Here is a 16,553-nt window from a genome sequence, read left to right as displayed (position 1 = left end):
GGTTTAAACTTGTTATGGCACAATGTGGTGTGATCCAGTCCGCTCCACCGTTTCCTAATGTTCGTGTTCTGTGGTTTTCAGGCTCGTACAAAACACTGGAGCAAACGTCGCAATTTAAAATTGAAAACTAAAAACACTTGATTTTAACGCAGCATATTGGGTGAATGTAACTGTTGGTATGTTCAAGTACAACCAATCTAACAAGTGTGGACATTCAGACCAGTTAAAAACACTGAAGCTTTGAGGCAGACCAACAACAGATGTGATGTTTGGCATAGATTCTCCTTCTCTGACCACTTATGTGCTGAGTCCTTTCTTTCCTTCCACAGAGAACTTTCTTTATCTTTTATTGCCAAGTTATTGAAAAGGAGAGTTTGCTAAAAACATGTAAAATAAGAGGAAAAATCAGTAAACCTGCTACATGACAGTTTGTGTAAATTATTTAGTCATTTTACAGAGAAATAATTTACAGCAACCATGTTTCATTGTTTGCCAAGGAGGTCACGGTCCATTGGTTTGTTTGTATCTCAGCAGGACTATGCAGAAACTACTGAAGGGATTACCATGAAACTTGGTGGAAGGATGGGCCAAAAAAAGAATCCATTAAATTTTGGCACGGATCCGGACCAAGGAACAGATCCAGGAATTTTCTATTTCGTTCACATTGTGAGATCGGGCCTTTTTGAGAATAATTCATGGATCCTGATGGACAAAAACAAACTGACATATTTAGGGTACTGATATGGTATCGGATGTAGCTGTAGTTTTTCCTTACTCTTGTTGAGGGTTAAGGGCAGAGGAAGTCACACCTTGTTAAGCCCTTTGAGACAAACTGTGATTTGTTAATATGGGCTGTTCAAATACAACTTGATTTGATTGAAATGTGGGATTGTTTTTTGAAACTGTTTTCATTCTCTCACAAACCACGGCTCCATGTGCATGAGTATAATGCATCAGTCTGGCCTGTATGTAAAAAATGTGAACTGTCCCCTTTAAAGTTCAAAATGGAGGGGTAGAGGCTGGTCCTGACAGACGCCACCTCACCACAGAGCTAGAGTTCATACAGAGTGCAGAGAAAGAACTCGGGAGGGAAAAAAGGACACGTGTGTTTCTCAAAACCAGCCAACAACCTCAAGAACATGTCTGTCACAGCAATGCTAACACTGTCCAGGGGCTCCACGCTAACCCAAACAATCTGTGGGCTCGGAGCGTAACAGCTGGGAATAACAGGAGTGTTTTGAAGAGAGGGAGTGAGCCCCATGTTTCCACATGTGTCATCTGTGATCTGCGGCAGTGTCCTCTGGTCACAAGGAAGGGGAGGGGGAGGGGGGGAGGGGCAGAGAGGTGACGAGGAGATTTATTTTGTCATCATTCGGTTTCATTTAGGCCACAAGGTCGCCGCCACTCCTGGCCTCGCTCGTGGATCCATTTGTTTGATACTAAAGATGGAATACAGAAAATAATCAGAACTTGAGACACAGTACAAATGTCCACCCATCTTTTAAACGCTATGACACTCGATTGAATTGCTTTCAAATTCCAGCTCACCCCACTTGTTGCCCACCAACACTGGGCAAGCTGCATGTCGGGTGCTGTAGTCACCCTCGCCGCTAGCAAACAAATTGTACCAGAACACTGCAGTACCCTGGAACACACACAGACAACAGGCAGGAGAGGTCAGCAGCAGAGAAAAGCCTCCAGGAACAGACAGGAATCTCACAGTGTCAATATCCTAAATTGACTTCTACTAAAATTAACTATTTTGACAAACAATTGAGACAGTAATAGTTATTAAGTGGTGAAGTATGAGCACTTATTTACCTTTTGGGGCCAAACTGCTGCACCAACATCTGGGAAAACTGTGGCTCCACCTGCTGAGACGTCACTCATCTACAACAGAGGCAGAGTTCAGGGGTCAAATGACTTCAGTAGGAGGATTTAATTTAATATATAAAACTAAATGTATGTTTGTCTTGAATCTAGGTTGAATGGTTATGATCCCATGTGATATTTTGCGTCGTCTCTTTCTCACTTCCATCAAATACAGCTTCCTCCTTATTGCATAATAATGTATTAGGACCCACTTTAACTTAGATGTTACTTTGGTGACAGCAAAGACTTTGCTCACTGGAAAAGTCCATAATCAGAGATGAGGCACAGTCCTTGATGTATAATAGCAGGGTGTCACACTGAACAAAACCAATGAAAAGATTTATAGCAAACTTCACTGTTTCACCAGTGAGAATGGGACTGCTCAGTTTCTATTGATGTACTTTATTCTCCCGTCATCCTATTCATGTCCTACCTGTACATAAATGTAAATAAAGAGTGAGTGTTACCTGTATAATATTGAGACTGTCGCATGTGTCATGATGGACACACAAGAGTCTGAGAAAATTTGGCCATAATATAAATTTAATTCAACAACAATGTTCTTGGAGTGTAATTATCAGGTTCACTCACGTAGAAAAGCCATGTTGCAATGCGGTTCCCAGTGCCGAGCTCTTTAAAAGCATCAGGCTCATCTTTCTGTGGAGAAGAGTAAACATCAGATTTAACATCCTGACATGTTACCACTACTGTAAATTTAGAGAAAATAACTTGTCAATCACAAAGAGTCTTACCCTTCCAAAGTCAAAGTGAGGTTCGTATTGACCTCCGACACCATAATTCGCAACCTGCAGAGATCAGTAAAACATCATTTAAGTCTCACAACTGTACAAAACAGGTTTTCCAACATAAGGACATTTCCAAACCAAGGTTTCCCAAAGACAAGGGAGATTGTTAGAATTTATTTTACATGCAAATAAGAACCATGTAGGTTCAATAGAAACAAGGTCTGGATTTAATTAAAAGCTTTTTACCTGCAACTCTTCTGCAGTGTCCATTTCCAGCCCTGTGAGATCTTCAATTCTCTGGTTGATCTTTTCAATCAAGGGGTCTTCATAGCCAGTGAGCCATGCACTGGAATACAGGATGGAAAACAGACCAGTTGAGACATAAGGACTATTCGTCCACTAGGTGGTGGTAAAGATTTCTTTTAAAACAGGCGACAGAGATCTCATGCTGCAAACTTGCCATGACAAGCTCAAACTGTAAGTGAAGCTCTGCATTACAATCAGATGACAGGAAAAAGAAGTGAGGAGGAAAATGTGAAATTAAAAAGAAAGGCCCAAGATTCAGGTTCTCCAATCAGCTCAGGGTACAGGGTTGTTGTGATTTCAGACTGAGTCTGGTGGACATTTTGCACACGAGTCTGGTTGAGGAGTGAAAGTATTTTCATGGTTTAACCCCGACACTACCTGCCTTTCATACTCACTCCCACAACCCAGTGTGAGTGAAGGCTCCTTTGGAATGAGCTCTTGACTGAGCCCAGCAACAAACTGTTTCTGGTGAACGATTAAAACATGACTCGAGTTCTCCAAACCACAATATAGAGTTTAAATTGGCCCTTTTTATCAACTATCCACATATAAAAAAACTTCCAACCACACAGAGTATTATGAACCATAAACTTACAATAAAGTCAGCATCACAGGAGACAAATACAAAATAAATTCCAGCTTATAACACTCAAATTTGGTTGTTTAAAGCATCTGACACAATTCCCCCACAACGAGGCATTTTCTCAGAATTTCTACTTGGAGAGATGTGTGTGGGAGAAACAGTGAGATGACTCAACTTTATTTATTAAGAGTTTGAGTTGATAATAAGTTATATCTTAGATGGAAGGCTGGACAAAACGTGAGCCAACAGATTCTTTCCTTGTGTGAGACGGGTCAACCTCGTCTGAGTTCATCCATCTGTCAAAGCTATCACTAGATGTTCAGTGAGTTTGGAAATACATGCTGGCCAGCACGTACACACACAGAACATGAAAGGGACACCACACCCTTACGGCCACATATACACACTCACATTTATTACCAGGACGAGTAAAACCAAAGAAACTTGGGGGTTTTGGTTGGACGCCAAACCTGCTATTTTTAGGGTGGGGTGTACGTTTAACCAACAATCACAAATATATCTGTGAAATAAACTGTCATTTAAAGTACATTTGCAGTTTACATCTGTATATTTGTGCATCCAGACTCGAGTTTTGGAAGTTTCTTGCTGATATGGAAGTTAAAGAAGCATAGCAGAGTCACAGCAGCTGTGAGAATGTGATACAGCCTCATTCCTGGAAAGTGCAAATGGGAATAGAGATTTTCTGGACATCTCATACTGTTGAACCTGAGGTAAAGAAAACAGCCTGTCAATTGTGCAGTTCTATGAAAATACCAAACTTGTTTAGACAAAAGAATGTTCAGCCACACCAAGAAACCACAGAGGAATGTTTAACTTGGTTGAAATGATGTTTTAGCAGTCTGGTGTCCTGGTAGAGAAGTGCTAAAGTTTTCACTGAAACCAAATTAAAACCTCATCTGTCAAGTTTTCATGGTGAAACTTAACATTTTCATTGTTGTTCCGTAGAGTTTGCTTGGTGCAGGGCTGAATTAGTGTTTCAGCCCGGGCGCAGAGATAAAGATGGAGTTAAATAAGGAGGAGGAGGAGGGGAAGGTGGCCCTCCCTGTAGACCTGTGCCCCTTACCTCTTGGAGACTCTGTACTGGGCTGTAGTGAGTTTCCCAGTTTGGGGGTCATGCACCGTGGCTCGCCTTAACTACAGTAGTTCCAGCAGCACAAGGACACGGAGGTTGAGGGGAAAGAAAAGATTGAAAGAGTTCGATTCACACAGGAGGATGAGTGGAGAGCAAGGAAAGCAACAAGAGAGAAAGAAAGAGAGAGAGAGAGAGAGAAAAGACAGATGTGGTCACTAGTTGTCAATGTTTATCTTCAGAAAGACCAGAGTGTTTCTGAGGCAATGCTAGAAACCAAATCTCCATTTCAGAAAACGTATCAGGAATTGACGCCTCTGATGCACCTCCTGGCTCACAAAAATAAACTATGTTAGTATCGACTAGGAGAAGAAGTAACACACTTTCCTCCTCCTCTAACTTCTTGTGTTACCTTTCTATAGCAGACTCCTGAGCAGAAACATATCCACACAAGTTCCACAAGAACAGCAGCAGAATCCAAACTATTTTCCTCCCAAGAACAGTTGTTCCAAGGATAAATTTCTCAAATTTTTTCTTTCATTTTTGAGTAATTTGTACGCACCATAAGATAATGTATTTGAAAATTTAAAAACATGACCTATAAAACAAAGTTTCTATGCTCTGATGATTCTCATTTGGATCCTGTGCTTCAGCTCAAGAGCCTTTAAGCTTTGGAAGGGGCGGAGAAATGGCGATATGAACAGACAGGAATACACAGGAGAGATGGAATGACACGCTGAGGGGGAAAAAGGAGAAATCCTCACTTTCCCCCCTCAGCTCTCTCCTACATCCTCCTCTGTTCTTGGCGGCTCCTGGCTCTGCCTTACCTTTTGCTGATCCGGTATGGAGCAGTCTCCAGCACTCCTGTGATGGGGTTGGAGATGGTGGCCCTGCGCAGCTGTGAAGCCAGGGACACGATTTACCCACACACAGACGCACACATACAAAGATGTGTGTGTCTGTGTGCTCGTCCAACATATGAACCAGCCTCACAGCTTTGACTCCACAACAGAAATCAACAAAACAAAAATCCTAACGACCATTCTGTGTTTATGTTTGTGTAGTATGGAAGCAACACTTACTCTTGGCTTTGCCAGCTGCTTGACCGTACTCATTTCTTTGTCTGAAATAATGTCCAGGTAGCGGACAATGTAGGGGCGGTCCCACTCATCTTGCTGTTTGACAGGTGCCAGCACATATTTGGGGTTGCGTTTGTTGTCATAGTAACGACAGAACAGTCGGCTCTGCCTTCGGGGGGTCTAACAAGAGAAAGGGAAAGAGGTTATAAAAGGAGGTCGAAATTGAAAGTAGGAAATTGTGTGTCTCTTTGTCTTCCTCACCATTCTGATGCCCTCCCCACGACAAAGCATCTCATACTTCTTCCTCTCAGGAAGCAGCTGATTGGTGATGTTCTTTCTGGACTTCTTCTTTTCACCCGTTTCTCTTGTGCCTCGCTCCTTCTTTACTAGACTTTCACTCGCCGCAGCCTTCTTCTGCTTCTCCAACTGGAACTCAAAGTACTTCCGGTTGCCCTTGGCCCGCTGATGCTCTGGGTCTACACAGGAAAATTCCAAACCCAACAGTATAGTTATAGTGGTCATCACAAATAGCCATATAGGCTATCGGCTATACTTGGATGGTGTTTAGCACTGTCCAGATTCTACTTAATGAAAGAAAATGTGAATCCAAAAACAGTGAATGGAGACTCACCCAGTTCAAGCAGCCTCATGGTGAGCACCAGGGCTCGATCTATATCCCCCTGCTGGTAGATTGAATAGCTGAGGTAGTCGAGCACCGTCACCGAATCTAAAGTGGACTCTTCTCCCTCATCGAGCTGCTTCAGGGCCTGGGCCATCCACAGCTCTGTGTGGTAGTAATCGACATCGGAGTAGGCGATTTTCCCCAACTCGTAACAGTCCTCTACCGTCATACGGATCTTGTGTGTCACTCCTAGTGTGTAGAGGGTACAAGATGGAAGCATTAACATAAAAACTAAATCACATTGTTTCTAATGCAAATCACACAGAAACCAAGAAAAACTAGGTCTTTGATCACAGATAGATGTGGTGCGCACTGATTTAAGACCCTTACCAGGTAGGTCTCCTATAGAGATTGTGTTGGCGTCCAATCTGTATGTGTCTTGTAACCGGAGGAGAGCTTTAGCAGCCCCAGTTTGGTCCTCATCTGTGGGGAAGTACTTTCTCTGGATGGTGAGGTTGGAAATAAATCCTGGGAGAGATAGAGAGAAAAGGACAGAAGAGATATAGGATGATTCTGTGTGGGATAAATAAAACCCAAGCAAGTGGAAGATAAATACTCGTTCCTAATGGTCAGGGAGACTGCTTGATGCAACTTTAATCTTTAAAGATATACTTCCATTAAGCCACATGTGGGGAAAATTAATGAGTCATGTTCTATTTGACCTCAGAAACTTCTACTGAAATACTGTTTATCTGGAACAAATATGCAGCACAACATAAATAAAGATCTTCCCTGGATTTGTGTATTTAAAGTCCTTTTCTTTAGCTTTTTGCTTTAATTTAATTATTAACGGATCTGGCCCTTTTTGTAGGATCTGGAAAAACAACAAACTACGCGGTCGTATCAGCATACATGGTTATTGCCGAGTTGTAATGTGAACCAGGTTTTCTTTATGCGTACCATCAGTGGTGTCACTGAGGACAAGGCTCTCCAGGTCCCCCCACTCTGTGTTCAGTCTCTTCATCAGTTTGAAGGCGTTCACGGGATGCCCCAGGTATTCCTCGGGGTCCTGCATGGCTGCGACTGTCAACAACTCCAACTTATCAGCCCACCTATCACAATGAAAGCAATCGAGTTAGATGCATTACTCACAGTTGTATCGCTAACCAATCATACATTTTAATAATACGTATTATGGATTGTTTATTAGCACCCTTTTTCTATGCTTGTGTACATGGATGCTTATATGTGTCTCATCCTTTTCCACAAACTCACCGTTTCACCTGTTCAAGCTTGTTCTCCTCTGCTATGATGTAGTCCTTTAGAGAGGTGACGAGGTCTTTCTCTGTGTATAACAGATCTGTCATCTGGCCTGAGGAATCAGACACATAATCAGTGCTGCAATGACCAATTACACATGGCTGCAACTTATAATTTCATGTTGTGAGATGACATTTGCTATGTCTAGTAAAACATTAAGATTCAGTGGAGAGACTAACTATTTAGAACACGAGCACCATATGTTGCTTGATGGTTTTACCTATGGAGGTGAAGAAGTCGTTGTTGGCTGAGAGCAACGGCAGGCAGCTCAGCAACAGTAAGCACCAACTTAACAGCTCCATCCTAAACAAAGGGTGAGAGAATTAAATGAGTTATTTAAAAAATTTACTTGAAAAATGAAAAATGAATATTAAAAACAATTATATCAGCAATGTTAATCATGGAGTGTCATGTGAGACCAAAGTTTTTAGCCACAAATGAATATTGCACATTGAAGCAGAAATATAAAAAATAGATCAAATGAAATAGAATAATATAAAATTAAATGATTAAAGTAGTCTGTAAGATCAGGGACGGTTTTAAAATGTTGAGGGTGAATTCAGATCTCAAGTCCTGAGAATACACACATATAAACATGTGTTTTTAGAGGGATTTAAACGAGCTAGTCAGATGGATCTGGTCATGAGAAAACAGCTATAAAATAGTCAAGCAAAATGAATAGTCAAAGCCTTGAACTAAAAAGACTTGGAGAATAAACTAAATCCTTTGGTAAGAGCAGTCTCCTACCCACCACACAAAGTCAAATATAAGTCTGTGGTTGATGTAAGTGTCCGGTTGGGCTTTGGAGTTGGCACAGCTGTAACTACCACTGTGATCTTTCAGCTCATACACACAGAAATCAGAGTACGACACAGACAGACGGGACAAGGCAAGGTATGTCCAGGAATGTCTGTGTACGCACAGTATCTCAAGAGTATGTGCAAGGACTGTAACATTTTCACTGTATGAATAGAAAAGTGAACTAATAGATCTGGAGCTACGTCAACAGAGAGAGAAATGGAAAATCATAGGATACATGTGCACGTTTATTTTTCATCCAAGTGCAGTTATACCTTCAACAGGTCTAAATATTTATTCTCTCTCAGACAAATATTGTGGGGATACTGGGTTTGTCACCATGTCAGCAGAGAGGACCTTGGCTGTTTTCTTGGATTATGTAGTTTATACAACATATGATAACATGCTGAGAACAAATCGTCTCTTGCTTCTCGAAAACTCGGCCTTAAACAGTATTGTGACCCTTGGAATGTGTATTTCTAGGTCACATATAACAGAGACAAGGGGCCCATGTGATTAAGTCATTAACAGGCAAACTCTAGAGGGCACAGAGAATGTAAAAGTTGTGAAGGTCATTTAACTATAAATGGCTAAATAATGATTTTTCCAACCTCTAATTTAAGGACAAGAACCTCCAGGTTGTTTCTGATTGATGTATCATATTGGTTCTGTTGTTATACATATGGACTGGACTCCATAAAGTACTTGACGTGTAATATATGTATAATACAATATAGTGTATCAAAAAAGAGAGGAAAAAAACTAGAATAAAGTTATTGTAATACAAATATCTGTAAAGATTCCTTAAATTCACACATGCAAACACCCACATCTACTCTTATCTCCACACGAACCGTGCATCTACGTAGATACGCATGTGAAGCCTTCTACTGGAAGCAGACAACAGGCTCAGGCAGGTTCAGAATTTGCCACAACGACAAGCCTTCGGTGAAAATGAAGGAATGACCTCACACAGGATTTTAATTCAAGTCAGCAGCAGGCATCTTAGAGGAAAGAAAATATATCTGACAGAACTTATTAAAATAAAACACGATTAAAGTACAAACAAGTGCAATTTACCATTATCCTTTGCCACTGCTGCCATAGTACTTCCAGTATATGTGGTGCCACCCAGTCCAGAATACCATAAATAAGCATTTGCCACTTAGATTTCCAGCAGGATAAAAGAAAACAGTAGAATGTAATTACTGTAATGACAGGGTGACAGCCACTGTGCTGTAGAAGTGTAGTGTCAAGAGTAAAGCTGGGAGAACAGCAGTTGTAATTTAGATCCATGATTCATGCCCAACATGAGAGTGAGTTGTAGTGAAAGTGCCTGTGAGGATAAATGCTGTTCCGTGACATGTGAAAAACATTCCTGATGGAGCAAAAACCATTAAACATTTAACCTGCGGAGCCACTTGTTTAGACAGAACACCGAAAATTCTTCAGCATAATTTGCCTGCAGTTTTTTTTCCAGACCTCAAAAATTATAAGTAAACTAGGTTTGCCTGTTCATTATATGTAATGTTGACTGAGGGAAAACAGGTTATATCCCAATGCTCCTTGTGCTCACTGGCTTATGGATCATAAATGTAAGAGAATGAGAGTATGTCATACTAAATGATTTGTAATCATGTGTATAAAGAGATTATAAATTAACTTACAATATAGCTGTAAGTTATATTTTAAAACCTCTCAGCAAATTGGCAAATGCCTGAGGAAACTGTGCTCGTTGAATAAGGAATGAACAAGTTGATGCCATGTAATTAATATCAATCTTAACTATTACTGCAGGAAAACTGATCTTTTTTTTTTTCTTTTTTAAAACATCTTAGGAATCACTGTCAGTTTGTATATTTATATCATACACATGTTTTACTCTCTAATATCGGTGTCGGCATCAGCTCCAAATCAAATCCAAACCATTCTGGCTTTATGGTTTGCACCAACTTTGGGATTTTACCTCACTATAGTGTACGGATATTATTTCCTAGAAAAAATTACTCTCCTATATTAAAAAAGGAACAAGTCTATAAAACTGACTCCTTGAGGAAACTTTGCAGTTTTTCACAGATATCATCATTACATGAGAATCTCTGAATGCATCTCATCAGCTGTTGAATGAATGAATCCTTTGCACACACAAAAAAAGTCCAGTGCTACAGATTCAGGGGCTTTTAAAGTTCACAACCTGACGAGACAGATTCACTTCCACATTAGCTGAGCTTCTGATCCTAATGACAGACGTCTCCTCTCATCGTGCACTGAGCTGTGTGTGTGGGGGGGGGTCTTTCCTTCGCCTCCACCTCGACCATCTCCCCCGGGTTCCACAGGGACCGAGGCGGTGGAATCAGGTTGCACCGAGGCTTCCACAGGATGTGGATGGAGGAGGACTGCCACGTCCTCGCCCCTCCCCGCCGGAGGAAGCTCACGAGAGGGCTGCAGGACTGCTCCGTGGAGCCGGGCTGAAATACTTGAACCTGCAGTAACCTGTCGATAACCCCATCCTAACTGGCTCCCAGCGGGGGAGGCGACTAATACCTGGAAGGTTACTCGTAAACTAGTGGGGAGGGAGAAGTTGGATTTGTTTGGCTGCAGATATTTCATGAATATATTAGCTCCCAGTTGCGATGTGCGACACAGACTGTGTGAAGTCAAAACGTAGTGACTGCTATGAAATAAAATCAGTATATTGTTGGTTTAATTCCCCCAACACAGGGCTGAGTGGAGGCGGCTGCAGTGCGTCGGTATTCCTCCAACAATTAACGTGCAAAATCCTCAGTTTTCATCCCGTTTCCTCGCCTTTCTGTCACTGACTTCGCTCCTTGCACCCCCTCACACATCTGCCCGCCGGGGTGACATCGTCTCCCGCACGCGAGAAACCACCACAAAACAGCCGAAGTTCCCCCAAACTAAAGTTAAGCTAGTTCTCATGCTAGCTAGCATCAAGCTAACTTAACTTTGGGAAACAACGGGAATTTGGCGTCGTTTAACGGGCTCGAAATAAAAAAAAAACAAAGACACTGCGTATAGTCACAGCTGACACGAAAACTACCAGACGAGACTTTAAAGTTGTGCATGTGTCAAGCGTTTGTTGTTTTTTCTATCCGCCCCAGGAGAGGTTTTATTTACCTTGACGGGAGCATCCAGGGGGGGAGTTAGCAGGAATGCGTCGGGTTCCCTCAGCTGCTGCAGCCGGACTCGGTCGCACTGGGTTCGGTCGGAGAGATGAGCACGGACCCGGGCTGTTCCTATCGGTGGTGTTCCGGCGATGCACTGTTGGCCATCTGGTGGTAAAGGGCTGGATCTCGGGGAGTACGTGCAGATCCTCACATTCGCCCGGTCCTCCTCTTACTATGAAGGGGGCTGTCGTCTGTGGCAGCCGGGGGAGGTGTCTGCAGACGTCTTGACCCGCGGAGAGGCGCGGATCACTTTTTACGATTTTCACGTAAAAAAAAAAGTAAAAGGACTGTGTCGTCACTCGTTTGCCACGTGTTGAGAAAGTAGTGCAAGAAGAAGAAAGAGCAGATTTTCAACCATGTAACAAACTGTTGATTTGTGGGGTTGTGCAGTGTTTACCGTGACTTTAGCATTGCACATTTTTATTGATCTTAAGTTTTCTTTTCGCTATCCTCACTTTTCACAGTCTTTCCATTTTCTCCCCCTTTTCCAGAAAATTCCTTCCCCCTCCCAAACCCAAAGCTGTGACTGGAGGGAGGGAATTCCTGATGCATGCATCTGAGGTCAGCAGGGTGGAGCTAAGAGTGTGTGTGTGTGTGTGTGTGTGTGTGTGTGTGTGTGTGTGTGCTCGCGCATGTGTGCATTGCAGGCTGTTAAAACTGACTGCACCACTTCCAGATGCGCAAATGTGTGCGTAATGTAAACAGTATGTATGTGAATGTGCTGAACCCTGGGTATTTGCAGGCCCGTCCTGGAGCATGAGAGTACCAGAGCACCATATCTGTGGTCCCTGGTTTGAATCCCAGTTCAGCTGGGGTCTGTCTGAGTGGAGATTGCATGCTCTCCCCATGTGTGAGTGGGTTACCTCCACCTACTCTGAGGTGGAGGTTAATTGGAGACTCTAAATTGACGGTACTGTGAATGGTAGTTTGATTCTGTCTAGGGCGTATCCTACGTCTCGCCCGTCGTCAGGTGGGACTGGCTCCAGTTTCCACCGCGGACCATCCAAAGGACAAGCAGTACAGATAATGGAGGGACGATAATCATATAAATCACTTTTCAGTCTGAGAAACTGTGATGGAAAGAATAATGAAAAAATAATTTCTAATGTAAAATTTTATAAATTTGGAATGAACACCAGCATCCTCACAAACTACTGGTGTACCATCGAGAGCTCGCTGACAGGCTTCATCCCAGTCTGGTATGGGAACTGTTCTGCTCACAGCCACTGCAGAGAGCGGTAGAGTCACTGGTAACAGTCTCCCAGCCATCCAGGACATCTACCACCAGTAGTGTCTACGGAGGAAGGCACACAACATCATTAAGGACCACAGCCATTCAACTCTCTGGCAGATGATACAGGAGCAGGGCTGCAAGATTTAAAACCAGTTTCTACCAACAGGCCCATAGGTTTCTAAACTTGTAGTCAACTCATGACTAACAACCCTCTGCACATCTGTTTTCCTGCCTGTTTGATCTTTATTCTTTTCTTAAAGTCTTACTCACCTCTGGAAAAATGTGAAAAAACTGACACACGGTGCAATAACTATACATACACATGATCAATAACTTATTTACAAACACTTCATACGGTTAAAGTTGTTACCACATTTGCAACGAATGTCACACTACATCTTTGAATGTATATATCGTTTTAGTATTGTCCTGTAGTTGACTTTTATTATATTGTAAGCTCTTTCTACCTTTTCTTTATTGTAATTTAAATTGTTGCACTGCTGAGCTGACCGGTTTCATCTCGTCCAACACCTCTCATTGTACTGTTGACTTGCACATGACAGATAAAACTTTTTCTATCAACTGTCACCAAACAAAACGCCATACCAGGGGTTTTACTGAGTCATACTGAGGTCGCATAATTAAACAGCTGTATGATGACTAATGTTATTGAAGCATAGCACAAGAAACACTGTGTGGAGCTTGATGGTGAAAGTCAAACTTGTGGGGGAAGATATATTCCTATCCAGTCTTTGAGAGTCTTTCTTGCAGTATAATCCAAATCTGTTTGTTTAGTCTCAGCTTGTTTTAAACATTCTCTCAATGTGCTTTGCAGGAAGAAAACAATCCAGTGTATCCTCTTTTCATTCCCATTTTGCAGTCATCGGCGGATGTCGTCCAGGGACGTGAGTCTGCTCCCAAACAGCTGCTCCTCATAGGTCAGCAGCTGACACAGGAAGTTCACATTGGGTGCTGTGCAGGCCCTCCTCTCCTTCAACCAGCGCAGGGCATGAAGCAGGGACCAGCGCCGGTGCTCCATGAGGAAGGCCAGCGTAAGGGCCGAGCTACGGCTCCTGCCCATGCTACAGGGGACCAGGTCGTGGCCAGCAGGCTCACCCCTCAGTGCCGTGTTGATGAACCTGGACGCCAGCGGCAGGGCCTCCACCAGGTCCTGCTGGGCGTTGTCGCTCAGACGCAGCCGCAGGTAGCACAGCGTGTTGGGGAAAGCGTCGGGGCAGTTGGCGGTGGCGTTGACCACGTGCGTGATGTGTAGATTTTTGATGATGCGGTAGTCGGAGGCCTGGGAGGCAGAGCCCTGGTAGAGAGCTCCTTCCAGGATCTCTGAGGGGTAGATGGTGAGGCTGTGCCGCTCCGGTTCGAGCAGGACCATTCGTGGTGTGCACAGGAATGGGTAGAGGATGTGGAAGGCTGAGAAGGTCTGGGGAGTCTGTCCTGGCCTTCAAGCTACCCACTGAAATGTGTACAGAAACAGTGAAGAACACAGTAAATCACTATAATCAGATCTGACTGCCTGGTTCATTCAACAAGACAAGTCTACAGTCATGTTCTTGGCACTGACTATTATTAGCATTTTAACATGCTCATTATGGCAACGCCAACATGCTCATGCTAAGCAAAAGGTTTATCATGTTCACCATATTTCTTCAATGTGTTAGCAAGTTAACATTTGCCGATTGAACACAAAGTAGAGCTCAGGCTGATGGGAATGTCATTCATTTTGCAGGTATTTGCTCAAAACCAAACATTTTGACACAATGTGGTGCTGGATAAAAAGTTAAAACATCACCAGAGTCTGAATGGAAGTGCATTGCTGACCTGGGCTGGATCCTTCCTCTGCGTACAGCAGTATTATAGAATACTTCTGCAGATCTATACAGCTGATCAGACAGCCCAGCTGAGGGTGGATCACCGTCACAGCGGCCCGCGCTGTCACCACATGGCAATCCCTGTACCTAACGTACACAGTAAATCTTTGACTTCCCATGTTATTTTTACACAGTGTTATAGCAGAATTTCTAAATAATGAGTCTCTCTCTATGAAATCTCATTAGAAACCTCATCAATGTATTTGTCATAGAAACTAATTTCACTATACGTTTGGTGCTCGACATCAGGACAGGACTAACTCATATCATACAGCTTCCGAATAATGAAAGAACATAGAAACTACTACTCAAACTTATACAACTCTGTACAAAGTTCTGCAATAAACTCCATCATTATCCTCTTTGTGTGGAAACAGACGTGTTGATTGAAAGCTGGTAACTTTAAGACCATAATGTGATTTCCATGGGGGTGTTGAGTATCTGTGCAGCACCGACCCCTCTGCACTGCGGCAGTCCAGGATGAGAATATAGTGAGGATCGTATAAGGCAGGCTGGCCCTCCTCTGCGCTCAGCAGGTTGTACGCTTGCTGTGGGGTGATGTAGCCTCGCTCCACACAAGCTGGTTCCGGAAGAGCAGGAACCAGCGCCCCCTCTGGCTCACACACCGCTGAGGAAATTCAAAGTGTCAGAATGTGTGTTTAGCTGTGTGTGCATACATTTGTGTGTGCAAGTTAGAAGTCCGAAATGCAACCTTTACCTTTGTTCTGGATCGGTATGACGGAGGAATGGTCACTGCCTGTACTATTGGCTTCTCTGTCAAAGATGCAGCTCTCTGTTTGGAATGTGTTGACAGGTTCTCTGGAGGCCGCTCGACAACTGTTGTTCACTCTGACACACAAACAGAAAAAGAAACTGATTTACCTGGACAGTACTACACCCATGTTGTTAAAGTCATTTGGCAGATGCATCAGCTTTTCCCACCAGGCCTTCATCAGAAGAACATGCTACACCAAGAAACAAATAAATGTTGTAAAAACAAACTTTGAGAAATAAAAGATCTGAGAAAACCCACCATGCACAATTAGTTGCTGCTTCTTTCTTCTGCCCCGCTGCAGCCTCGACCTTAATTTAATTGGTGGTCTTGGAAACGCAGCAGTGGTTAAGTGCTCTAGAGGAACACATGGTAACTGGCTGTGACAGGTTCTCAGAGGAGAGACGTGGACTGGAGTCCTACTTTATTCAAATTAACTCCCAGTGTTTGCTGTGAACGCAAAAAGGTTTCACGTTGATCATAAAACCAGAGTTCAGGACAGTTCTTATCAAACAGGCTATATTGATTTAAATAGGAAGAGGATGCACTTAATAGAACAGATATGTTGGCAGACATCTTTTAATGGATGGTTTTGTGCAGAAATTGTTGTCATTTCATGCTTCTTTAATGTACGGTGATGTATTTTTTATTGAACTCTGGAGTCTTTATTTGAGTGTGGATTTGAAACATGGTCCATGGTCCAAAGTTGTTAATTAATCATTAACTTCTTGTTAAAGGGTTGAAAGATGGAAGTTTATCTAAAATCTTCTCGCGTTGGCTACAGTCATGAAAACATAATTTTAATGATTCATCCAGTGCACATGTGTTTTTTTTTCTTGATAACTGCTATTCGACTGCCATAGTGAGTTTAATGAAACAAGTTGGCAGACTGTGAAGGCTCAGTGAAGAATATAAACACACATAACAGTGTATACATTCTGTATATCACTCATATCAGTGTCCACATGTTTCCGCACACATGACTGGTCACCATACTACATTATATTGTTTGTGTTTTGTGATGTTCAACCAGCCGCAATGACACACAGAGGTAGAACTA

The 16,553-nt window shown here is 42.7% G+C and overlaps 1 protein-coding gene across 2 annotated transcripts; it reads right to left on the bottom strand.

The window, feature by feature from the left end:
* Positions 1–1,365: 1,365 nt before the first annotated feature.
* p4ha1b (prolyl 4-hydroxylase, alpha polypeptide I b) lies at positions 1,366–11,876 on the bottom strand. 2 transcript variants are annotated; one of them, XM_034608807.1, is made up of 15 exons: positions 11,552–11,876; positions 7,839–7,921; positions 7,574–7,670; positions 7,259–7,410; positions 6,689–6,826; positions 6,308–6,547; positions 5,938–6,152; positions 5,680–5,856; positions 4,592–4,662; positions 2,865–2,964; positions 2,625–2,678; positions 2,464–2,529; positions 1,822–1,890; positions 1,549–1,645; positions 1,366–1,439 (listed from the first exon to the last, which is right to left on the bottom strand). In XM_034608807.1, the coding sequence occupies exons 1-15, from the start codon at positions 11,563–11,565 to the stop codon at positions 1,369–1,371; spliced, it is 1,644 nt and encodes a 547-aa protein (XP_034464698.1). In that variant the 5' UTR covers positions 11,566–11,876; the 3' UTR covers positions 1,366–1,368. The 2 variants fall into 2 exon arrangements, with proteins under 2 accessions (XP_034464698.1, XP_034464697.1); XM_034608806.1 differs by lacking the exon at positions 4,592–4,662 and adding an exon at positions 5,425–5,495 and having other exon boundaries at positions 11,552–11,874.
* Positions 11,877–16,553: the final 4,677 nt, after the last annotated feature.

This window comes from Hippoglossus hippoglossus, chromosome 15, assembly GCF_009819705.1.
Source record: "Hippoglossus hippoglossus isolate fHipHip1 chromosome 15, fHipHip1.pri, whole genome shotgun sequence".
NCBI classification, from domain to species: domain Eukaryota; kingdom Metazoa; phylum Chordata; class Actinopteri; order Pleuronectiformes; family Pleuronectidae; genus Hippoglossus; species Hippoglossus hippoglossus.
This window is presented reverse-complemented; position numbering and strand designations above follow the sequence as displayed.

Excerpts from the sequence above, each read along its gene's own strand:
- p4ha1b (XM_034608807.1), bottom strand. Across the intron at positions 6,548-6,688 it reads CTCTATAGGAGACCTACCTG|GAGTGACACACAAGATCCGT; the intron begins GTAAGGGTCTTA and ends TCTACACACTAG. Across the intron at positions 6,153-6,307 it reads CATGAGGCTGCTTGAACTGG|ACCCAGAGCATCAGCGGGCC; the intron begins GTGAGTCTCCAT and ends TTTCCTGTGTAG.